Source organism: Ranitomeya imitator, chromosome 1 (assembly GCF_032444005.1).
Source record: "Ranitomeya imitator isolate aRanImi1 chromosome 1, aRanImi1.pri, whole genome shotgun sequence".
NCBI classification, from domain to species: domain Eukaryota; kingdom Metazoa; phylum Chordata; class Amphibia; order Anura; family Dendrobatidae; genus Ranitomeya; species Ranitomeya imitator.
In genome coordinates, this window is record NC_091282.1 from 93,317,120 (window position 1) to 93,342,892 (window position 25,773).

A 25,773-nucleotide genomic window follows, 5' to 3' on the forward strand; every position below is an offset into this window, starting at 1 on the left:
CGCATGGTTCCATCTAGGCAGTAAATGGCAGCCTTCCTTCACTAATGCCACATCACACAGGGGCTCTTCAGGGGTAGCATCACCTTCTCTTACAGAAAGACAAGGTCATGTTGTGGGATAAAAAGAAGTCCCTCTACATGGGTTTTTTTGAAGTACAGTCTTTCCACATTGTGGATAACTGAACCGTATCATGATGCCTGCTCCCACACCTTCAATTTTATGGATAGAATTATAATTATATAGATAGAAAGGCAGATAGATATGATTACACTAGATGGCAGCCCGATTCTAAAGAATCGGGAGTCTAGAATCCATATATGCTTTATTTATTCAAATGTAAGAATAATACAATTAATAAATAATAGTAAGAAATAACAAAAATAATAGGCAGTATATGGAGAAAACACCAAACAAAAGTTCAAAATTGGTGTGAAAATGTCACTGAACCACTTCACAACTAAATATATATAGTTTTGGTAAATGGTATTATCATTTTTTTGACGAAATTCGGCAGGAGCTTGAAGAGCAACGTCACTGGGCCCGCCTCCACGCAGTAGAAACTTGCTGTGAGGTAAAAATTCAAAAATCACACCAAAATGGCGGGCGGAGTGTGTCACAGTACGGCACGTTTCTGATTGGTCGCTCGCAGCAGGCGGCAACCAATCAGACACTGGACACTGTTGACGTCACTTATCTCCGGACATTAGCTCCGGACATTAGCTCTGGACATTAGCTCCGGACAAAGCCACGGAAGTTGGCACAAATTGCAGGAAGTAGTATTCTAGGCAATTATATATTAGATAACAGGAGCATAGCTAGTGGGGGAGAGAGGGGGCTCTCGCCCCTGGCCTCTCACTCAGGGGCGCTGTGGGCCCATCATACTGTGTATTGGGGAGCTGCAGGGAAATGATACTGTGTATAGGGGAGATGTAGGGGAGATTATACTGAGTATAGGGAAGTTTTATGTGTATTATATTGTGCACAGTGGAGCTGTAGAGACATCATACTGTGTATAGGGGAACTGTAGGGGTATTATACTGTGCATAGGGGAGCGGCAGTGAAATCATACAGTGTATCGGGGAGGTGTAAGGAGAACATACTGTGAATAGGGGAGCTGCCTGTAGGGGTATTATACTGTGCATAAAGCAGCTGTAAGGACCTCATACTATGTATAGGGGAGCTGTAGAGATATCATTCTGTGTATAGAGGAGCTGTAGGGACATCATACTCTGTATAGGGGAGCTGTGGGAACATCATACTCTGTATAGAGGAGCTGTGGGCCCACCATACTGTGTATAGAGGAGCTGTAGGGACATCATACTCTGTATAGGGGAGCTGTGGGCCCACCATACTGTGTATATAGGAGCTGTGGGAACATCATACTCTGTATAGAGGAGCTGTGGGCCCACCATACTGTGTATAGAGGAGCTGTAGGGACATCATACTCTGTATAGAGGAGCTGTGGGCCCACCATACTGTGTATAGAGGAGCTGTAGGGACATCATACTCTGTATAGGGGAGCTGTACTATCATAATACTGTGTATGAGTGTGCTGTACTCGAGAAGTTATTTCTGTACGTGGAGGAAACTCAGGGATATTATTACTTTATGTGGGGGGCTTCCATGTCATACAATTACAGACAAAAAAAACCATTTACCTGTGGCCAAACATTTCTGTGGTCCAGGACACAACATAGACAATATGAAAGTTATCATTTTGAAAGGCAATTTCAAATCACAGAAACATCGCAGGGTCTGGGAATACAAATTCATTACAATCTTTGATTCTGTTCACAGGACTCAATTTGTCAGGAGGATTGAAGGCCCACTACCAAATCTGAGCAATTTCCTCCAAAAACAATGAAGGCACCACCAGCCCTTTGATCTCACATACATGTTGGATCCATAAAACTTTCACACCACTTATCTAATCTTACCTAATTAAGGAGTCTCTCTTTAAGCTCAGTGTTTATTTAAATGTCCATGTATCACTCCATGCCTGTGCTCTTTACTGTGTATAATTGGGTTTACTCAAATATCAAGGTATCACAGCCACAAGATTCCTATTTTGTTTCTCCCACTGAGAGCACTCTATATCTTTTTTTCTACGGCCACGATCACACATTCAGTATTTGGTCAGTATTTTACCTCAGTATTTGTAAGCCAGGAGAGGAACCTAGACCTGTAGAAGCGCATTTGTGTGCACAAAATGGCTGTCGTCTAGAACGTCTCCACTTCATGTCTCCATGCTGTTGTATATGTAGAAACCGAATAAAGGATAATTATGGGATGGTGAGTGCCTTATGCCACTTTATTTTTGGATATGGACTTTTGCTTCGATAATTTTTGGTGTGGCACCGGTAACCTCTGAACCAGTGCCTAGGATTCTATCCTGGAGGTTTTCATTCTATTTGCTTGACGTGACTCATTGTCTTTGCTGTAATCTATGCAGACAAGTTGTGGCTAGAGAAGTTTTCATGTTGGTCTGGGCCATATGCAAAAGTTAGGAAAAGTGAACGACTCCATCAGAAAGAATGTAATCTGTAAATCACCATCTATACCTGTACTGTAATGACTTGTAAGTTCTGCAGGACCACTGTATGGTCACTGTATGGCAGTAATATTGGTCTTGGTATACAGATTTATTTCTAGTAACAGCACAGTCATCTGCTTAGGTTCTGCTATACCAACGATTAGAGTGCGACACCATAGTTGGAAATATGGCTACCTGATTAGGGACCCACTCGGATGCGTTCACCCCCCTGAGCTGAACTCTGGATGTGTGATAGATTGTGTGGATCATAGTGTTGTGCTATGTTTTATAGTGTCCTAAAGTGGATTCGCTGGATAATTCCATATTGTGACTGGTGCCAAAAGAAAATCAGTGTGCACAAGCCAAATTTGTCTACCAACATACGTAATTTGCTGCCATATGCAATTTTACAAAAGAAAGAATACGGATATTTCAATAAAGTTCTATTTATCCAACTTATCATATACACTTGTAGATAAATGTGACAAGAAAACCAACCATCTTGGATAAATCTCCCTTCCAGGCCATGTGGAGTATGATTATATGAAATATTACATGGGCAGACAGACATAAAATATATTAGTCCATTATCACCAGGTATATGGTGAGTCAATTATCCCCAGGTATATGGTGAGTCCATTATCGCCAGGTTTATGGTGAGTCCATTATCACCAGGTTTATTGTGAGTCCATTATCACCAGGATTATGGTGAGTCCATTATCGCCAGGTTTATGGTGAGTCCATTATCGCCAGGTTTATGGTGAGTCCATTATCGCCAGGTTTATGGTGAGTCCATTATCGCCAGGTTTATGGTGAGTCCATTATCGCCAGGATTATGGTGAGTCCATTATCGCCAGGTTTATGGTGAGTCCATTATCGCCAGGTTTATGGTGAGTCCATTATCGCCAGGTTTATGGTGAGTCCATTATCGCCAGGATTATGGTGAGTCCATTATCGCCAGGTTTATGGTGAGTCCATTATCGCCAGGTTTATGGTGAGTCCATTATCACCAGGATTATGGTGAGTCCATTATCACCAGGATTATGGTGAGTCCATTATCACCAGGATTATGGTGAGTCCATTATCACCAGGATTATGGTGAGTCCATTATCACCAGGATTATGGTGAGTCCATTATCACCAGGATTATGGTGAGTCCATTATCACCAGGATTATGGTGAGTCCATTATCACCAGGATTATGGTGAGATGGTGAGTCTATTATCACCAGGTTTATGGTGAGTCCATTATCGCCAGGATTATGGTGAGTCCATTATCGCCAGGTTTATGGTGAGTCCATTATCGCCAGGTTTATGGTGAGTCCATTATCCCCAGGATTATGGTGAGTCCATTATCGCCAGGATTATGGTGAGTCCATTATCGCCAGGTTTATGGTGAGTCCATTATCGCCAGGTTTATGGTGAGTCCATTATCGCCAGGATTATGGTGAGTCCATTATCGCCAGGTTTATGGTGAGTCCATTATCGCCAGGATTATGGTGAGTCCATTATCGCCAGGTTTATGGTGAGTCCATTATCGCCAGGTTTATGGTGAGTCCATTATCGCCAGGATTATGGTGAGCCTATTATCGCCAGGTTTATGGTGAGTCCATTATCGCCAGGATTATGGTGAGTCCATTATCGCCAGGATTATGGTGAGCCTATTATCGCCAGGTTTATGGTGAGTCCATTATCGCCAGGATTATGGTGAGCCTATTATCGCCAGGTTTATGGTTAGTCCATTATCACCAGGATTATGGTGAGTCCGTTATCACCAGGATTATGATGAGTCCATTATCACCAGGTTTATGGTGATTTCATTATCACCTGGTATATGGTGAGTCCATTATCACCAGCTTTATGGTCATTTACACCCTATCGTGGAGTCACTTGAATGGCCCTTGAGCCCAAGCTGCAGTTGTTCCTCTATTTTCCAGGCTATTTCAGTAGTGTCATCATTCATAGGTTTGCAAATGCCTTTTTGTGAAGGTTACCCAATTGACAAAAGCACATTTCCTTCCTGCTTATGTGTATTGATTGGAGGACATTTCAGCCAGATTTCCATCTCTGCATTGTGCTCTGTAAATCCAAAAGAGGGAACAAAAGTCTGCAGCAAAGTTATGTGCTCACTTCTGAAAGGAGCAGAGGGGCACAGAAATGCTAGCTGGCATAGAAATGCTACAGAATAAAAAAATTTCAATAGAGCTAAAGAACGGCTCTGCAAATGAAATTCTAACAGAATAATAATAGATTACTAATATTAGATCCTACAGAACAGGCAGTAGGGTTTTGTTCTGCTCACGGTTATCTCCGACAATGTTCCATACACATGGACCGCGGTCCAGCATTCACGTGTTGCTGTGTTGCTTGCAGACTCAAGGATGAAAGTTTCAGGTGCTGTAAAAACTGTCAATTTAAACTTTTCTGATAGTTCATCAGGCAGCACAGGATGGGATTCCCAAAATGATATTAAAGGATATGGCCCATTTGACGACATTATTTTGAAATGTATGTGTTTTGGGCTAGTAAAACATTTTTACACTTGAGTTACATTAAAAAATGAGTTTCATTGTTTAGCTTTTAAAAGTTTTTTGCTTCCAGAATGAGTGGCATATAAAAGTTTGGGCACCCTTGGTCAAAATTACTGCTATTGTGAACAGTTAAGAAAGTTGAAGATTAAATGATCTCTAAAGGGGGTAAAGTTAAAGACGACACATTTCCTTTGTACTTTAGGCAAATATATATATACTAGATGGTGGCTCGATTCTAACGCATCGGGTATTCTAGAATATGCATGTCCTTGTAGTATATTGCCCAGCGACATAGTATATTGCACAGCCACGTAGTATATTGCCCAGTCACGTAGTATACAGCACAGAGCCACGTAGTATATTGCCCAGCGACGTAGTATATTGCACAGCCACGTAGTATATTGCCCAGTCACGTAGTATACAGCACAGAGCCACGTAGTATATTGCACAGCGACGTAGTATATTGGCCAGCCACGTAGTATATTGCCCAGCCACGTAGTATACAGCACAGAGCCATGTAGTATATTGCACAGCGACGTAGTATATTGGCCAGCCACATAGTATACAGCACAGAGCCACGTAGTATATTGTCCAGCCACGTAGTATACAGCACAGAGCCACCTAGTATATTGCACAGCGACGTAGTATATTGGCCAGCCACGTAGTATATTGCCCAGCCACGTAGTATAAAGCACAGAGCCACGCAGTATATTGTCCAGCCACGTAGTATACAGCACAGAGCCATGTAGTATATTGCACAGCGACATAGTATATTGCCCAGCCTTGTAGTATACAGCACAGAGCCACGTAGTATATTGCCCAGTGACGTAGTATATTACCGAGCCACGTATGTCACAGGTTAAAAAAATAAAAAACAAACATACTCACCTAACGATCCGAGGGCCCTTTGTAGTTTAACATACTCACCATTCTGGTCGTCCGTTACCACCGGCATTAACCCTGTGTTAGCAGTGACCAGAGGGGAGTATGGAGCATGCGCCGGGGACACTGACTGCGGGGAGCGGAGCGCCGGGGACACTGACTGCGGGGAGCGGAGCGCCGGGGACACTGACTGCGGGGAGCGGAGCACCGGGACACTGACTGCGGGGAGCGGAGTGCCGGGGACACTGACTGTGGGGAGCAGAGCACCGGGGACACTGACTGCGGGGAGCGGGGAGTATGAAGCGGGCGCCAGCCACTGACTGCGGGTAGTATGGAGCGGCCATTTTCTTCCGGACTGTGCCCGTCGCTGATTGGTCGTGGCTGTTTTGTGGCGACCAATCAGCGACTTGGATTTCCATGATAGACAGAGGCCACGACCAATGAATATCCGTGACAGACAGAAGGACAGACAGACGAAAGTACCCTTAGACAATTATGTACAGGTCCTTCTCAAAAAATTAGCATATAGTGTTAAATTTCATTATTTACCATAATGTAATGATTACAATTAAACTTTCATATATTATAGATTCATTATCCACCAACTGAAATTTGTCAGGTCTTTTATTGTTTTAATACTGATGATTTTGGCATACAACTCCTGATAACCCAAAAAACCTGTCTCAATAAATTAGCATATCAAGAAAAGGTTCTCTAAACGACCTATTACCCTAATCTTCTGAATCAACTAATTAACTCTAAACACATGCAAAAGATACCTGAGGCTTTTATAAACTCCCTGCCTGGTTCATTACTCAAAACCCCCATCATGGGTAAGACTAGCGACCTGACAGATGTCAAGAAGGCCATCATTGACACCCTCAAGCAAGAGGGTAAGACCCAGAAAGAAATTTCTCAACAAATAGGCTGTTCCCAGAGTGCTGTATCAAGGCACCTCAATGGTAAGTCTGTTGGAAGGAAACAATGTGGCAGAAAACGCTGTACAACGAGAAGAGGAGACCGGACCCTGAGGAAGATTGTGGAGAAGGACCGATTCCAGACCTTGGGGAACCTGAGGAAGCAGTGGACTGAGTCTGGTGTGGAAACATCCAGAGCCACCGTGCACAGACGTGTGCAGGAAATGGGCTACAGGTGCCGCATTCCCCAGGTAAAGCCACTTTTGAACCATAAACAGCGGCAGAGGCGCCTGACCTGGGCTACAGAGAAGCAGCACTGGACTGTTGCTAAGTGGTCCCAAGTACTTTTTTCTGATGAAAGCAAATTTTGCATGTCATTCGGAAATCAAGGTGCCAGAGTCTGGAGGAAGACTGGGGAGAAGGAAATGCCAAAATGCCTGAAGTCCAGTGTCAAGTACCCACAGTCAGTGATGGTGTGGGGTGCCATGTCAGCTGCTGGTGTTGGTCCACTGTGTTTCATCAAGGGCAGGGTCAATGCAGCTAGCTATCAGGAGATTTTGGAGCACTTCATGCTTCCATCGGCTGAAATGCTTTATGGAGATGAAGATTTCATTTTTCAGCACGACCTGGCACCTGCTCACAGTGCCAAAACCACTGGTAAATGGTTTACTGACCATGGTATTACTGTGCTCAATTGGCCTGCCAACTCTCCTGACCTGAACCCCATAGATAATCTGTGGGATATTGTGAAGAGAAAGTTGAGAGATGCAAGACTCAACACTCTGGATGAGCTTAAGGCCGCTATTGAAGCATCCTGGGCCTCCAAAACATCTCAGCAGTGTCACAGGCTGATTGCCTCCATGCCACGCCGCATTGAAGCAGTCATTTCTGCAAAAGGACTCCCGACCAAGTATTGAGTGCATAACTGAACATTATTATTTGATGGTTTTTTTGTTTGTTATTAAAAAACACTTTTATTTGATTGGATGGGTGAAATATGCTAATTTATTGAGACAGGTTTTTTGGGTTATCAGGAGTTGTATGCCAAAATCATCAGTATTAAAACAATAAAAGACCTGACAAATTTCAGTTGGTGGATAATGAATCTATAATATATGAAAGTTTAATTGTAATCATTACATTATGGTAAATAATGAAATTTAACACTATATGCTAATTTTTTGAGAAGGACCTGTATATAGATGTATGTATGTATGTGTGTATGTACGTCGCGCTGAGAGTGGGGGTTAAATTCCGCGCCAATATTGCTGATTGGTCGCGCTCGGCTGGCCGATCAGCGAAGCGTGGTTCAAATCTGGCACCAATTCACGGCTGGACTGCGCTTGTTGCTAATTGGTAATGGCCGGCCGGGCACAACCAAATGACCAAAGCGGTGTTTAAATACCGCGCCAATATCGCTGATTGGTCACGGCCGGCCGTGAGCTACCAATCACTGAAGCGGTGTTTAAATCCCGTGCCAATATCGGTGATTGGTCGCGGCCGGCCGGGCGCGATCAATCAGTGAAGTGTGGTTTAAATCCCGCTCGTCAATTCGCGGGCGGCTGGACTGCATCTGTCGTTGATTGGTCGCAGGATGTCGGGGGTTTGGGGTGCAGGATATAGTACAGCCACGTAGTATATCACACAGTCACATAGTATATAGCACAGCCACGTAGTATATAGCACAGCCAAGTAGTATATAGCAGCCATGTAGTATATAGCACAGCCCGTAGTATATAGCACAGCCACGTAGTATATAGCACAGCCACGTAGTATATAGCAGCCACATAGTATATAGCACAGCCACGTGGTATATAGCAGCCACGTAGTATATAGCAGCCACGTAGTATATAGCAGCCACGTAGTATATAACACAGCCCACGCAGTAAATAACAAAGCCCAAGCAGTATATAACACTGCCCAAGTATTATGTATCAGTCACGCAGTATATACTGTAACACAGCCCACGTAGTATACAGCAGTGTGGGCACCATATCCCTGCTAAAAAAAGAATTAAAATAAAAAATAGTTATATACTCGCCCTCCGTCGTCCTCCGAAGTTGTCCCGATGCGTGCGAGGCTGCTGCCAGCTTCCGTTCCCAGTGATGCATTGCGAAATTACCCAGATGACTTAGCGGTCTCACGAGACTGCTAAGTCAACTGGGTAATTTCGCAATGCATCTCTGGGAACGGAAGCTGGCGGCAGCCTCGCTGCTCGCGCGCAGCGGTGGACGGCGGAAGGGGAGAATAGCACCATTTTTTATTATTTTTTTATTATTTTTAACATTATATCTTTTTACTATTGATGCTGCATAGGCAGCATCAATAGTAAAAAGTTCATCACACAGTGTTAATAGCAGCGTTAACAGACTGCGTTACACCGCGTTATGCCGCGGTGTAACACAGTCGGCTTAACGGACTGCTAAAATGCTATGTGGGCAGCGGGCACTGACTGGAGGGGGGGGAGTATGGAGGGGGCACTGACTGCAGGGGAGTACGGAGCGGTCATTTCTCGGCCGGACTGTGCCCGTCGCTGACTGGCGACTGACCAATCAGCGACTTGGGATTTCCGTGACAGGCAAACAGACAGACAGACAAACAGATGGAAGTGCCCCTTAGACGATTATATTTATATATATTGTCAATTTTATACATTTTAAAAATTACAAAAATAAAAATGGGCCAATGCAAAAGTTTGAACAAGGGAAAGAAAAAATACACTGCTACAAAAATGCACACCACCCAAAATGTAAACAACAACAATACAAAAACACTTTATTGGCAAAAACAATAAAAACAGTTAAAATCACTATGCCACTGCGGACCACCTGGATACATAATATACATATATATATATACAAACGAGCAATTAGTACAGCCTGTCAATATGCCTATAGGATATACCAGACGTATATAATAATACCATCCTAGTATGAAGGTATTATTATGTACATAATGTGTATATATATATATATACATATATATATATATATATATATATATATATATATATATGTATATATATATATATATGTATATTATGTATCCAGGTGGTCCGCAGTGGCATAGTGATTTTAACTGTTTTTATTGTTTTTGCCAATAAAGTGTTTTTGTATTGTTGTTTACATTTTGGGTGGTGTGCATTTTTGTAGCAGTGTCTTTTTTCTTTCCCTTGTTCATGTTATTATGCTGCTACTTGCACCCCCTATCAATATATGACTGCTATGGCTGTGCGCCGGTGTTTTTGGTATTTAATGCAAAAGTTTGGGCACCCTCCATGATTAGTACCTAGTAGCATCCCCTTTTTGCAGCACAGCTTGTAAACGCTTTTTGTAACCAGACAAGAGTCTTTCAATTCTTGTTTGAGGGATTATCATCCATTTTCCTTAGAAAATTATTCCAGTTCTGTGAGATTCCTGAGTCACATCTTGCATACACTGCGATTTTGAAGTCTAGCCACAGATTTTCAACGATGTTCTGATTAGGGGACTGTGAGGGCCATTGTAAAACTTTCATGTTATGCCATTTGAGGTTGTCTATTGTGGATTTTGATGTGTGTGTAGGATCATTATCCATTTGTAGAACCCATGTTTTCAACTTCAGCTTTTTTACAGATGGTGCTATGTTTGTATCAAGAATTTGTTGAAATTTCTTTAAATCCATTCTTCACTCTACCAGTGAAATCTTAAATGTGCTATTGGCTGCAACACAACCCCAAAGCATGACTGATCCATCCCCATGCTTAATGGATGGAGAGATACTTTTCCTGATATTCTGTGCCCTTTTTTCTTCACACATACCTTTGATCATTGTGGCCAAAGAGTTATATTTTAACCTCATCGGTCCACAGGACTTGTTTCCAAATTGCATAGACTTGTTTAGATGTTCTGGAAACAGGAACACATGGGCTACTTGCACAGTGAACAAGTCTGTATGATCATGTTCACACACCACCAAGAAACCTGAAGACACAAAAGAGAATAGTAAAACCAAAAACACTCAGTTTGAAAAAATGTTGCAGTAATCCGCAAGTGCTAGTAAAAGATGTAAAAAACAGGGTATTTGGTTGATACGTTTTTTGCAAAAAATGTATACTAAGCTGCTCTACCAATCTTCACGGTATACCCTTATCAGAGCAGTCCTAACTAATGTATGCAATCCCTATCTGATGTATTTAAAAACCTGATCATCTGTATATAACCTGTGTGAACAGGGTTCAGAGAGGAAAAATCCATGTGTGCATACAGGGTAGAACAGCTTTTGTGCAGATAGCCCAAGAGGAGTGGTGGAACTCCCCAGTCTTGTAGACACAAGAGAACAATTATGGAAACAGGAACACATGGGCTACTTGCACAGTGAACAAGTCTGTATGATCATGTTCACACACCACCAAGAAACCTGAAGACACAAAAGAGAATAGTAAAACCAAAAACACTCAGTTTGAAAAAATGTTGCAGTAATCCGCAAGTGCTAGTAAAAGATGTAAAAAACAGGGTATTTGGTTGATACGTTTTTTGCAAAAAATGTATACTAAGCTGCTCTACCAATCTTCACGGTATACCCTTATCAGAGCAGTCCTAACTAATGTATGCAATCCCTATCTGATGTATTTAAAAACCTGATCATCTGTATATAACCTGTGTGAACAGGGTTCAGAGAGGAAAAATCCATGTGTGCATACAGGGTAGAACAGCTTTTGTGCAGATAGCCCAAGAGGAGTGGTGGAACTCCCCAGTCTTGTAGACACAAGAGAACAATTATGGAAACAGGAACACATGGGCTACTTGCACAGTGAACAAGTCTGTATGATCATGTTCACACACCACCAAGAAACCTGAAGACACAAAAGAGAATAGTAAAACCAAAAACACTCAGTTTGAAAAAATGTTGCAGTAATCCGCAAGTGCTAGTAAAAGATGTAAAAAACAGGGTATTTGGTTGATACGTTTTTTGCAAAAAATGTATACTAAGCTGCTCTACCAATCTTCACGGTATACCCTTATCAGAGCAGTCCTAACTAATGTATGCAATCCCTATCTGATGTATTTAAAAACCTGATCATCTGTATATAACCTGTGTGAACAGGGTTCAGAGAGGAAAAATCCATGTGTGCATACAGGGTAGAACAGCTTTTGTGCAGATAGCCCAAGAGGAGTGGTGGAACTCCCCAGTCTTGTAGACACAAGAGAACAATTATGGAAACAGGAACACATGGGCTACTTGCACAGTGAACAAGTCTGTATGATCATGTTCACACACCACCAAGAAACCTGAAGACACAAAAGAGATGTTCTGTTGCATACTTCTGATGCTGAATTTTATGGTGAGAATGCAGGAGAGGTTTTCTTCTGATGACTTTTCCAAGAAGGCCATATTTGTGCAGGTGTCTCTGAACAGTAGAAAAATGTACCACAACTCCTGAGTCTGCTAAATCTTTCTGAATGTCTTTTTCAGTTAAAGCGGGGGTTGTGATTTGCCTCTCTAGCAATTCTGCAAGCAGATCTCACTGACAAGTTGCTTGGTCTTCCAGACCTTATCTTGACCTCCACTGTTCCTGCTAACTGTCATTTCTTAAATATATTTCGAACTGAGGAAAGGGCAACTTGCAAACGTTTGATATTTTCTTACAGTCTTCTCCCGCTTTGTAGGCCTCCGCCATTTTCAATTTCCGAGTCTTAGGCAGCTGCTTAGAAAAAGCCATAGCTGCTGTTTTTTTTGGCACAAGGTTAGAGGAGGGTGGGTTTTTATGAAGCTAGCAAATTTGCATCACCTGGCCTTTCCTAACAATGATAACGAACAAGCCATAACACTAACACGTTATATAAGGTTTGAAACCTTGGTCAAAGTTATTTGAGCATACAAATCTCCAAGAGTGCCCAAACTTTTGCATTGGCCCATCTTCCTTTTTGTAATTTTTAAAATGTGAAAAATGACTATATATATTTATTTTTGCATAGAATACGAAGATTAGCTTTTATCATACCTTATTAAAGTAAAGCCCAGGGTCATAAATAGTCCCATATATGGAAAACTTAATTTATTTATTTATACAGAAAATAATCTAGGGGAACAGGAACTAGTCCTTTGTTTCCCTACCTGACAGCGGAGGTTTTCACCCTAGGGGACAACGTAGTGATTTTATTGTTGCACTTAAGCACCTTATTTGGCTGTTGGTGTTGGCTTGGGGAGAGATTTCCTTGTAGGGTCAGGCAGGGACAGTTCACGTGGAGTGAGGGAGCCATTACGTGTCCCCTAGGGTGCCAACCTCCGCTGTCAGGTAGGGAAACAAAGTACTAGTTTCTGTTCCGCTAGATTATTTTATGGATAAATTAGTGGTAATATAGCAAGGGGGTGGGAATCAGCTGCCCACCAGCTGTAAACAAATCTCATTAATAGATAAAGTAACAGCAAAACGTGAGAAATAAAACTTGGCTTTTAATAATATCGCTAAAATATGTAAATAAGTGCCACCATAAAAAGGGGTGGAAGTACGAACAGTGACCTGGATACACTACGGTTCCTGAAGGTTTCTGGATAAATTAAGTTTTCCCTATATGGGACTTTTTATGACCCTCACCTGATCTACTCACCTATACGTGTTATGTGTGGGCTTTATTTTCATCATTTATAATAAAAGCTAATTTTTATAGGTTTTGTATTGCTTGGTTTATGCTACATCGTACCGTGCTTATTCTCTATTGGTTTTTCTCCTAAAATACAAAGGAAATGTGCCATCTTTAACTTTAGGAGTTTTAGAGATAATTTCATCTTCAACTTGCTTAACCGTTCACAATGACAGTAATTTGTGCCAGGGGTGCCCAAACTTTTGGTCATGAATCAGCACAGAGAATTACACACTTGTAGTCACAATGAGCCCACTGGCACATTCTCAGATATCTCCTTCTGCTGTCATCAATAGACAACACAGAGTCGACAGAGAAGGCAACCGTAAAATTGCTATTAAACCCAACTGCAAAAATTATTTTAATCCCAAAATGCATGCGATGAAGTAAACAAAATGCTTCCAAATTGTTCATATCCTTTAAGGAAAGAATTTGCAGACACCTGTTACAATGGGGAAAAAAATTATTTAGTCAGTCACCAATTGTGCAAGTTCTCCCACTTAAAAAGATGAGAGAGGCCAGTAAGTGACATCATAGGTAGACCACAACTATGAGAGTCAAAATGAGAAAACAAATCCAGAAAATCACCTTGTCTGTTTTGGCAAGATTTATTCATGGTGGAAAATAAAGTATTTGGTCACCTAAAAACATGCAAGATTTCTGGCTTTCATAGACCTGTAGCTTCTTCTTTAAGAGGCTCCTCTGTCCTCCACTCATTACCTGTAGTAATGGCACCTGTTTGAACTTGTTATCAGTATAAAAGACACCTGTCCACAACCTCACACAGTCACACTCCAAACTCCACTATGGTAAAGACCAAAGAGCTGTCGAAGGACACCAGAAACAAAATTGTAGCCCTGCACCAGGCTGGGAAGACTGAATCTGCAATAGGCAAGCAGCTTGGTGTGATGAAATCAACTGTAGGAGCAATAAGAAAATGGAAGACATACAAGACCACTGATAATCTCCCTCGATCTGGTGATCCATGCAAAATCTCACCCCATGGGGTCAAAATTATCACAAGAACGGTAAGCAAAAATCCCAGAACCATACGGGGGGAAATAGTGAATGACCTGTCATTGCCAACAAATGATATATAACAAAACATTGAGATGAACTTTTGTTAATGACCAAATACTTATTTTCCACCATAATTTGCAAAATAAATCTTGCCAAATCAGACAACGTGATTTTCTGGATTTGTTTTCTCATTTTGACTCTGATAGTTGTGGTCTACATATGATGTCAATTACAGACCTCTCTCATCTTTTTAAGTGGAAGAACTTGCACAATTGGTGGCTGACTAAATACTTTGTTTCCCCACTGTAAGTGATTTGAAGATCAAATTCCACATTCCCTAGAGAAGTCTAGTTAGTAATCCTTGAAGGAGGAGGTTGAAGACCAAGTTGTTCACCCACAAATTGGGCTTCAGGGTTCTGAACCAGACTCTGACCAAGAGGTTGCTGTTGAATACGTGGATCGCCACTTTATGGTGCACTGACCCTGGCTCCTGATGACATCTCTGACCCTGTGGAGAAGAAGCTTTAAGCTGAATGAAGGAATGATGATTTTGGTGGATTTGGAAGATGAAGAGAAGAGCTTCATGGAGTTGGAGGCTGAAGAACCATCTCTTACTGTAAAATCCTATTGTCTGTTTCAGGACTCTGAAGCATTCACATACAACTTTTACTGTCTAAACCATTGTGAATGCATGTGCAGTGCAGTGTAAGTGTGGTAATATACTATATACTCAGGCTCGGACTGGCCCATAAGGTAACAGGGGAATCCCCCAGTTGGCCCCAGTGCAATGTGGGCCCCCAACCCCACTGTATGGGTAGTACTTGGTATAATTCACTTGATTCACTCTGTACAGAGAAAAGCAAATCTCATAATTCACTAAGGAAACTACAGTTTATTATTATATAGAGATGTAGGTATATTTGTGAACGAGGGTAGTGTAATATTTGTATGCAGGTGATAAGTGGGCCCCCCCAAAGTCAATGTTACTGGCACCCCAATCCATTACTGAATATACTTGATCGCCGTCTTCTCCAGTTTCCAGCGTCGCTCCATTTCTCTTCTGGGTCACATGGATCACTGTCCTGACTTACCGGATCACCAATGAGTGAGCCAGAACTGACTTTTACAGTGTAAGTCTATGGCTCCTTCTTCTGATGCTCCATAGAGAAGGAATAGCTGCCATGTGACCCAGAAAAGGACTGGAGCTGCACTGGAAACCAGGGAAGACAGTGATCGGAGAGTATATTACCACAGTTACACTACATATACATAGGATTAAATAATAAAAAGTTTTGTGCTTCTTTAATTTAGTGTATCTTCTATTTTGGAAATGAGAAAACCTAAGTCTCTTCTTGTGGAATGCCTGGGAAAAGGATAGTCAAGTGCATTTACTGAGTTAATACAGACTTTTTTTCTGAATATGGACCATAGAGAAGAGGGGTGAAAATGCAAGGAGCAAAAATGATTCTTCGAATGCTAGGAGTCTTTTGTCAGAGGTAAATCACAGCAAAAATATGTATGGTATATATTTAGGAGACCCAAACCCTATAGAGTTTTAGCTAAACAATTAAGGATAACTAGATTTATGTAATTGGCCACCTTGCCATAGAATCCAGAAAAAACAACAGTATTTTTCTGATGTAAGTATGGAACATATAGACAGTTGAGCAACTACCTGATTTGAATTTGCAGGAAGCACCCATTGTTCACAAGTTCTGGGGTCAAATTTGTACTTAAATCTTGACAACACCTCCACTTTCTCCTGAGGATTAGTCCACACAGCCTAAAATGTATGTTTCAGAAAAGAGTGTTCCAATAGAAATGTTCCCTTCTTATGGGGGAGTAATAATGAGATTCTTGATTCTTTTGGAGAACAGGTTTACATTTTTCTCTGATTAGTTTGACAGGTTTGCTAGCTCTGTCCTTGTGGAATGAATATGCATCATCTGGTAGGCCGGAATGTGAACCTTCAGAAAAAGGTTCATCCTCAGACAGGCTTAGGGATACCACTGACTCAGTCAGATGAAACCAGACTAGGTGATTTGTGAGATCTCTTCTTTTGATGAAAAGAAACTACCGGTACTTGTTGAAAGGTACCATATTACTGAGTCTTCAAACAATATGAAAACTTTTTATCTTCTGAACAAGATGATGCATAATCCTCACTAGATATACTGGCATCCACAACGCTCTCAGTTAAGACCTGAGAAAATGGCCTATTGTGTTTCGAGTGCATCCTAAGTTTGCTTTGCGTTTCCGCTTACTGTTCTCTTAGTGACTGGATATCTGTACAGAGAAAAGCTAAGGTTGTCCCCTTTCAGAAAACTGTTGGGTATAAGCTTCAGTAAGTATACTTACCCTCTGCTGGTCCAGCACCGATTCTCTGTAGCAGTGTAGGAGGGGTGGAGCTGCTGTTCTACTCCTTGACACCTCAAGTGGTTCAATGAATTTTGAATTGATGCATGTTACCTGAAAATAAAACCCTCTGGGGCTGCAATTTATTCTAGACAGGGTTAACTGTAATGGCCAGCCAAGATCAGGGAGGTGGAGTTGATAGTTAGTGCCCAAGCCCAAGTTCACGATGGCAATCTTTAGGACTATTGACCCCTTCCCAGAACAGTAACATCAGACTCCAGCTGTCGGCTTTCCCTCAGCTGGTTAGAAAAATTAAGGAGCACTCCACATCTTTTTTCATAAATTATTTAATACTTGAGATACACACACAGTGGGTGCTGACTCCAACTACCATCACCTGGTCTCGCTGATCGCTGGGAAACTAGGCGACAATGATGAGTTTAATTCAGCACCTGGTGCCTGGGAACAGCGATAACTGCTCTGCTTTTTCCTAGGCGCCAATACATGTCACACTGGTGACACACGTCATCTGTGGGCATCACACATTTCTTCCATGGTGCGTGAAAAAAAGGACGTCTGCAGGTTTTTCACATGGACACCTGGTCCGTGTGAAAAGACTGACATGTGTGCACCACCATTGAATACAATGGGTTTGCATGTGTCCGTTAAAAAACAGGCTGCATACAGACATGTAAAGGTGGCCTAAGACTGATGTACAACAATGCTAGTCTTCATGAACTGGGTCTTTATGAATTCAAGGTGTGCCTCCAAATTCTTCAGATCGCATTACGATGGATCATCTGAGGGATGTGCTGGAACACCTTCAGAGGTCACATCGAGACTATGACTTTAGAGATCAGAGACTTTTGGGTGGCATGTGGCAGACCTATAGAATCTATATACTGCGGGTATTTAGAGCAGCTATTTAGTTCTATACAGTTAGGGTGCATGATCAACTCGTTTCATTTAAACTAATATTCAGCTTTACAATCCCATTTTTACATTGAATGATAATAGTATAAGGCTCTTTGACCCATATACAGTGGGAAATACTCCGGTCACATTCTTACATGTGCTACTAGAGCAATGCAGCACACAGGCTTAGACTTTGCATAGTCCATCATTACATGGTTCCCAGAGTTGTGAAAGATCCACGATTTTAGAGGCAAGTTTCTTGTTCACACAGTGGTAAAACTGAAGTGCAAAATTACTGGTTCATCCAGACTATATTTAGTGTTACGGTTTGTTTGGCTCTTTCCATGGCACACCACTAACCCAATCATTCTGCATTTTCCGAAGGACTCATAACAGCACTTTTTGGGTTTGGGATAGTTTGAAGGATTGGGACTTTAAATGCAACTATTTTTATGTATATCTATGGGGAAAAAAAAATCTCTTTTGGTCTTGTAAAATCTGCTCCATGTCGACATAAGTAACAATTTGGGAAATTTTCACTGGCAAAATGTTGCAGCCATTCGCCTCCACGTGTTTGGATGAGTGTCGAGGAACGTTAGGTGTAGCAATGTAACCCAATTAACCTGAAGTTTTTTGCTGCATGACACAACCAATCTCATTTTCTAGTACCATTTTCAGATCGGATGACGGAATTTTGAGTTAATGGTGTTGCTGGGTAGTCCTTTTATGTAACCAGAGAGGAAAGCACATGCACAGCTCAATGAGTATTATCATACTGATCATATTAATACGCAGATTACCTATATATTATTAGACACACCACCACTAACAATTGCAATTCATTCCATCCACCCCAAAGACTGGAGTCATTGCAGAGTTCCAATGATCCCTTCATCTAAAAACAGCTTCATACGCAGGGTCTTTATTATAGCAGCGATGTTCAGACCCCCACTCTTCCCCACGGATTTTCTGCTGGACCCATCTGAACTTTGCATCTATTTTATAGACATGTGAATGAGTCTTAATTCTATGTGTATAACCCATACTCTGGGTAGTCCAATCTTTATTATAGGTACTGTAATGGCACATGGTGACATTTAGTAGAATCCAATCCCAATTTTGATAAATGACTGATCAAGTCCAACAACTAATGAGGCACATGAACGTCAGGATCACCATTTCTCATTGCAGTATGCCTTCTAGAATATGGATGATTTTGAGGGGTACCTGCTGGATAACATGTTCTCCCCCAGGAGGCAGCAATAATTCATTGTTTTTCACAGATTAGCCACAGGAGGATAGTTGCAAACTAAGTTAAAGGATAGCCACCCTGAACCTTTGAATTGTCTCCCTTCTGATCCTGCATAATCAACCCATGGAAACCTTCATAAGTTTAAAATTTAAAACAAAATTAGATTTTTCTTTAATTTTTTTTAAGGCTGAAATGTGATAATGTTCCTGTAAACAGACTAAATGCCAACCTACAGAAATCTGGATGAATATTGTTCTTTAATAGTTTGTTAACAGTCTTCTCCAGATCGGAATTAGATGCCTTACTAGAATGAAGCAGTCAAAACTTTCCAGGCCCCTCAATAGGTTTAATGAAAAATTAGGGCAAGTGTAAAAGATTGCTATAGAAGGTACAATGTTTTAAGAGTCTTAGGTTGACATCAGTGGTTGTTTTCGGTAGGCATGATACATCTGATCTCGATGGACACCCTATCCCTATTTTATGCCATGAACTAGCCTACACAATGAACTATATTAAAGTATATAGGAACATAACCCATTCATGTCACCTTCTTTCATGTTCCCATTATACACCCTGGATCTTTATTAAGGTGTCCAGTAGCTTCGAGGTCCATTACCAATCAAGATGAAATTCTGACTTTTCAGATGTTTGCTTTGGACAGCGATCTAGAAACTTGTAGTCAACTACGCGCAGCTTACAGACGCCCACAATTACAGGTTAAATTACATTCCATCAACCTGATTGTTGAAAGAACTAAAACATTGATCTTGGGAACTAATACGTGTAGTTATTCTGATGAGGAAATGACTGTCGGTTGTACCATTAAGTGTATGTATAATGCATATTGAAGACAGATCAAATTCAATTCTCTTATCCATTTTGCTAAAATAATGGCAAAAACACATCGGTAGTTTCATGTATTTATTGCCAACAACGTATACAATGTATACTTAAAATAATGTCCAAAAAAAGGTCATAAATACTTCACTTTGGGCTGTAATAAATTATTATAATAACTAGGAATGCACTTGTCCAGCCACAAACGTGGGTATTAAAACAAAAATATATATTATATATGGCCATAGTTCACAGTTGAGCAGCAGTATGCTGCGTCGATCACAGCGATTCCACATCACATTCTTGTCCTCAAACGCCAACATTCAATTCGGAATCGTGAAAGTGTTCACAGTTCAAATCCGCGACCACCAAGATGATCTCCTTAGCGCAAAACACATCGTCACCCCGCTTTGACGGACTCCCAGTAGGGTTTATCATCCAATAGGTTTACTTTCCACAAAAGTAACCTTCAAAACTGGTCCAACAAAGCCAAAAGTATTGATCTCTGGTCCAGTCTGGTTCCAGCCCAGCGTGCTACGTAGGAAGTCTGTTTTCGTACCACTTCCGCTTTCCAACGTGCTTGGTTCCGATGCCCGACACTTGTGTTCTCACAGTGAAGGATTTTATCATCCTCTACGTTCCCAGTAACTGTCAGTCCCATTAATTGCACCTTTGCATCAGCATGTTCAATGCGTACTCCATCCTGTTCCTCAGGTCGTTTGAGCCACCGGACATGAGTAGTGTACTCAATCGGAAAGTTGTAGACATCCGGTCTTCATTGATGTACGTTAGAAGATACTCATCACTTTGGTTGGCTATGATGATTTTTGTGTGATCGTGGTAGAAATTGACCTGTTTATATGAAGAGGAGGAATCAGTTTAGTCATTTATGAGCCATCACATTATCTATGCAAGTCATTTTATAAGTCTAAAAGACATACTGTCACATTAGTCTGATTGGCAAGCAACATAGTAATCTGCCAAGCAGATTGATATATAGGTTGTGAAAATGCAGTACAGCCTATATAAAATTCCTACTTTTTCAAGATTAGGAGTCCAATGAGTGGTCCTTAGCAGTAAAGTATGACTGGCCATTGGTCTCCACATGAAGTATGGGATTAAAAGAATACATATAAACTCTGAGTAAAAGTTGTATTTCAATGAAATCCCTTCTTTTCAATACTTAGTAGTCCAGTAGGCGGTCTTAACCAGTAAAATAGGACTGCCCACTGGACTACCAAGAGCAAAAGTTTAAATAAAGGGAATTCTACTTAATCTATTCTCGATAAATGACATAGTAATCTGTTCAGCTCTTCCTATCCATAGAAAAGGACATACAACCAGTTACTTTAAAGGCCGAGCTACAGACTATATATTAAAAAAAAGAAACCCTTATTAACCATAGTTGGCTCAACACAAACACTTGGTGTGGAGAGAAAGGTCGTTACCTGAAATGTGCCATCATTGAACAGCATCATGAGGGCTTTGTCAGACTTTAGCCACTGAAGGAGATATAGACGAGGTCTGCACACATCTGTGACACCGGGTAAGTCACCCCCCTATAGAGAAAAAACAAAAATCATTAGTCAAGGGGGAAGTAGACACTATGTACTAGCAGCCTCACAAGTATATGAATTGGGCTCGTATAGGTTAAGTTATATTTTTCAGACTTTGCTCCACTAGGCGTAAAAGTGTGTCAGATATCAGGGGGCTACTTACATCCATGAGATTCTCCTCCATGTAATGAGAAAAGTATTTCAGGACAGTAACTTGGCTGATGAATTGCTCTGGGGCTTCAGTAGCAGCAAAGATGGAACATTGGCCAAGTTCTGCGTAGTAGTGCACAGTCCTGCAAAAAAGGCAAGAGACGTAAGCATAAGACATCCAAAGCGGTGGAGTAGAAGAATAAGGTGATGACAGCCCATATGCAATGCTTACTTCTTGTCAGGCAGTAGACTCATGTGCGCCCCATTATTGAACAGCACGCCAACCGTGTGATCCGACAGCTGGTACCCGAAGCCGTATTTATTGGAGTAGTCGACCCATTTGGTCACCCAGTGAAATGAGGTGGTCAAGTGTTCTTTAGGGATACAATCTGAATCTGGCATGTTTTCTAGGCAGCCTCTGAGGACCCTGGCGACTGTGTCGGCCACGCTGCCCATCGTGCTGTCTTCTAGACCTGAAAATAAGTAATAGATAACGTTACTACCAATGACAGGCGAGTCTGCGTGCCTAGGGAACTCTTGGCACATATTCAGCAATCTCAGCGTGCAGCCTGTTCTGTAGGAGCGCTGTACAATTATGTTCTGGTTTATTCTAGGCAGCGTTCACATTTTTTTTTTTTTTTTTTATAATTGTGCCGTCAATGTTCTGACTTGTAGCAGTGCCAAGGCAGCCGAGAGCCCAATTGTGCAGAGTGATAATTGAGCCAATAGTCACTAGTGCCGTGACTGTCAATAGTCTGATGGGTGTACTTACATTCGCTGCTGCTGCTACAGCTGCCCAGGGTGCCACGAACAATCATTCGGATCGTGTCGCCCATCTGCTGCTTGTCAGGCTTGTCCAGGGCATTTGACTTGGAGATGGTTTTGATCTCCTGGAAGTCAAGAAACAAGAAGAACATAAGAAACAAAGCTCAAGACCCAAAAATAAGGTTTGTTTCTGTACAATAAAACCCCTCACGTCCCACCGTTAGCAATAAGAAACTAACCTCATCCGTCCTGGGATTATGCTGAGATATGGAGGTTTTCTTCAAGTCTTGTCTCAGCTTGTAAATTTCTTCATCTTCCTTGGCTAGTTTATCTGTAAAGCAATGGAGCCTGGTTAGATAAGGGCCCAACGGACAAGATATGGAGGCCGAAGTTTCCGCTCCATCAGTTACTGTAAGAAGAAACAAACTTACTGTGGTTATCCAAGTATTTTGCCTTTTCTTTCTTTCCTCCGAACAGAGCTGCAGCCGCTTTCTTAAAGAAGCTCTTAGCCGGACTTGACAGGTGGAAGTCCGGAGCGGTATGACAGCAGCTAGAAGGAAGCCTGTCAGGTGTGAAGCCCTGGAGGGAAAAGAGGCGGCCAGTTATTGTCTGCATGGGCCATGAGCAGCAGGCACAAAGGAACATTCCCACAAATGAATCACTTTCTACCTGCGTGAAAAAGTCGTGTTGCACGATTTCTTCAAGACTGGGCCTGTCCTCCGGGTTCCTGGACAACATGCTCGCGATGAGATGCTTTGCAGAGGACATTAGTGAAGACGGCAGGGAGTACCTCGCCTCCCGGATACATCTGTAGGTCTCTTTAAGATTTGTGGTTTCGAATGGAGGTCTCCCAAGCAGCATGGTGTACCTTTAGAAGAAAATCAAAGGAAATGGTCATCACCTATACATGTATGTGATTAGTGCTACATATAACAAGCAAAACTGTATCCCAGCCTAAAATCCCCATCCCACCTCTGATGATGGAAATGGCCCCACTATCACGAGAGACACTTACATTACACATCCTAAAGCCCAGATGTCCGATTCACAGCCGTGCCCTTGTTTGTTAAGCACTTCGGGTGAGAGGTAATTTGGTGTGCCGCATATCGTTCTGCAGAAAAACGGGGAGCAAAATTAGCCAACACGCATTAGAGAGGTATATCCGAATCCACAGCCCAATAGGGTGAATATCAGTCAATGAGCGTACCTCCTTCTTTGCTCCATAGGCTCGAGTCTAGCTGCCAGGCCAAAGTCACCCACTTTCAGTTCCATGCCTTCGTTAATAAAAAAATTTCCTAGAAAAAAAAAAAAAAAAAAATTATATATATATATATATATATATATATATATATATATATATATATATATATATATATATATATATATATATATATATATATATTAGTACCATGAATTAAAAAACAAACGTTGCAATCTCAAAATCAGAATGTTTGCATCAATGACATGGCATAGATGTGCCAAACGACCGCTCGCCTCTGCTACAACTCACGATTGAGAGCTGCACAAATTCGGCTCTGCTACATCTATAAAGGTCACAGTTCTAGAATGCATTGCACTTTCAGGCTACAAACACTAAGGCTCGCCTCGCCAGCACTTGTATTTAAAGAGAACTCACCTAATTTTAAATCCCTGTGCAGGATTTCTTGCTCATGTAGGTATTTCAAGCCAGACACGATCTGTTTGAGGTAGTATCTCACTTCAGGGTCTGTCAACACTTTCCTTGTCTTCAGTATATGTGCCATAGACTGGAGAAACAATAGGAGAGACGTCATTAGCTGGTGCCAGGGAGCGATCGGGCACAGACCCCAGACGGGCGCACTGGAGGCAGAGCACTCACCCTGCGGCTGCAGTACTCCAGCAGGATATAGATGTTCTCCTTATCCTCAAAATAGTGATAGAACTGCACGACGTGTCGGTGGTTCAGGGTCCGATGCAATTCAATCTCTTTGTCAATCTGAGGAGAAGAAAAAAAATGAAAAATCAATATATATATTTTTTATTCTGGTAAAGAAACCAGTGCAAAAAATAAAAAGCCCCATGGGACTAATATCCAAATATGCGCACAGTCAGACGTTACCCACCTTCTCTCTCTGATGAGGCTTGGACACCCTGCTGTGCGGGATAATCTTGGCAGCGTAGATTTTGTTGGTTGTCAAATCTGTCATTTCATAGCACTTCGCAAATCCTCCCTACAAAGAAGGAAGAATAAGGTTTGGTCCTAAACAAAGAAGCCTTGCAACATCGCTCTCCATTTAACCCCACAACTACACGCCGAAAATATTAAATATGCAAAGCAGACGGGGAAAAAAAAGACAAAAATCAAATACAAAGACCCTCCGAATCCACAACCGACAAACCATCCCACAAGGGGGCCACCTAGGAGCATAGATTGTTACTGGACACGGAGCCCAGGACTTGTTGCTAGCTAGCTATATATATATATATAATTTGTTTTCTTCTTAATAGCGGAATAAAGCTCGTCCCCCAAAATATATGGTTTTTTTAGCAACAGGAGCTTCTTAATTCTGCTATTGCTTAAAATTATATATATATATTAGTATTATTTATTTTAAATAGTATTTCGATCTAGCAGATTTCAATACTGGAATCTTCCGATTTTGACAATAAAAGAAAAAAAAAAAACGGAGCAGAAAGTGACTTTGTAATGTCAGCGTTGGATGAATAGAAGAGAATATGAATGACTAATATTCTATATTGGAATACAATGGCTTCCCAGCCAGGTCCTCTGCTCGCAGTGTATGGGGCGCAGCCATATGACTATGAAGCCATGGCCACCGATTTCCCCGGTGCTCTGCGGGTGACCGGCTGTCCATCCATCCTCACACGTCCGTCCAGCTCTTTACCTTGCCGAGCACTTTGCCCCTGCAGTACCGTTTGCCGGTGCTGGGGTCGGTGATAATCCTGGACACCTCAGTGGCGGGGCCGGTGCAGGTGTGATGGACGTGCTGCTGCTCCCCCTCCGCCGGCAGCTTCCACCTCCGGTTGTTGTTCTCGCACCCCCTGCCCAGTCCCTGCTGCTCACACATCTTGCTCCCGTTGGTTGGCTGGTAAGTAATAGTCCTCAGTATTTCCATCACTCCTTCCCACTCCACCTCCTGCGAGAACCAGCGCTGTCTCTGCGGGCTGCAACATCGGCACCGCCTTATATAAGCTGTGACCACGCCCCTCCACTCGTCACACCCCGCCTCCCTCTGTGGGGACATTGCCTGGACATATCCCTCCGCAGTGCCGCTGCTGGCCGTCCTCCGTGCACCCTCCGCTCCCCCCGATCATAGCAATGGTAGGACCCCCCAAAACAAGTATGAATAAAAACAATGTAAAAAAGAAAATACCATTCTTCTGTATGGGGGGGTTAGCGCATGGCTGGTACGGGGACAATTAACCCGTTCTTTACCCAG

The 25,773-nt window shown here is 42.0% G+C and overlaps 1 protein-coding gene across 1 annotated transcript; it reads right to left on the reverse strand.

The window, feature by feature from the left end:
• Positions 1-19,932: 19,932 nt before the first annotated feature.
• PLK2 (polo like kinase 2) lies at positions 19,933-25,562 on the reverse strand. The gene is made up of 14 exons (XM_069748873.1): positions 25,219-25,562; positions 24,436-24,543; positions 24,192-24,308; positions 23,970-24,099; positions 23,541-23,628; positions 23,349-23,444; positions 23,003-23,201; positions 22,765-22,912; positions 22,573-22,664; positions 22,341-22,458; positions 21,801-22,041; positions 21,582-21,711; positions 21,311-21,421; positions 19,933-20,714 (listed from the first exon to the last, which is right to left on the reverse strand). The coding sequence occupies exons 1-14, from the start codon at positions 25,447-25,449 to the stop codon at positions 20,523-20,525; spliced, it is 2,001 nt and encodes a 666-aa protein (XP_069604974.1). The 5' UTR covers positions 25,450-25,562; the 3' UTR covers positions 19,933-20,522.
• Positions 25,563-25,773: the final 211 nt, after the last annotated feature.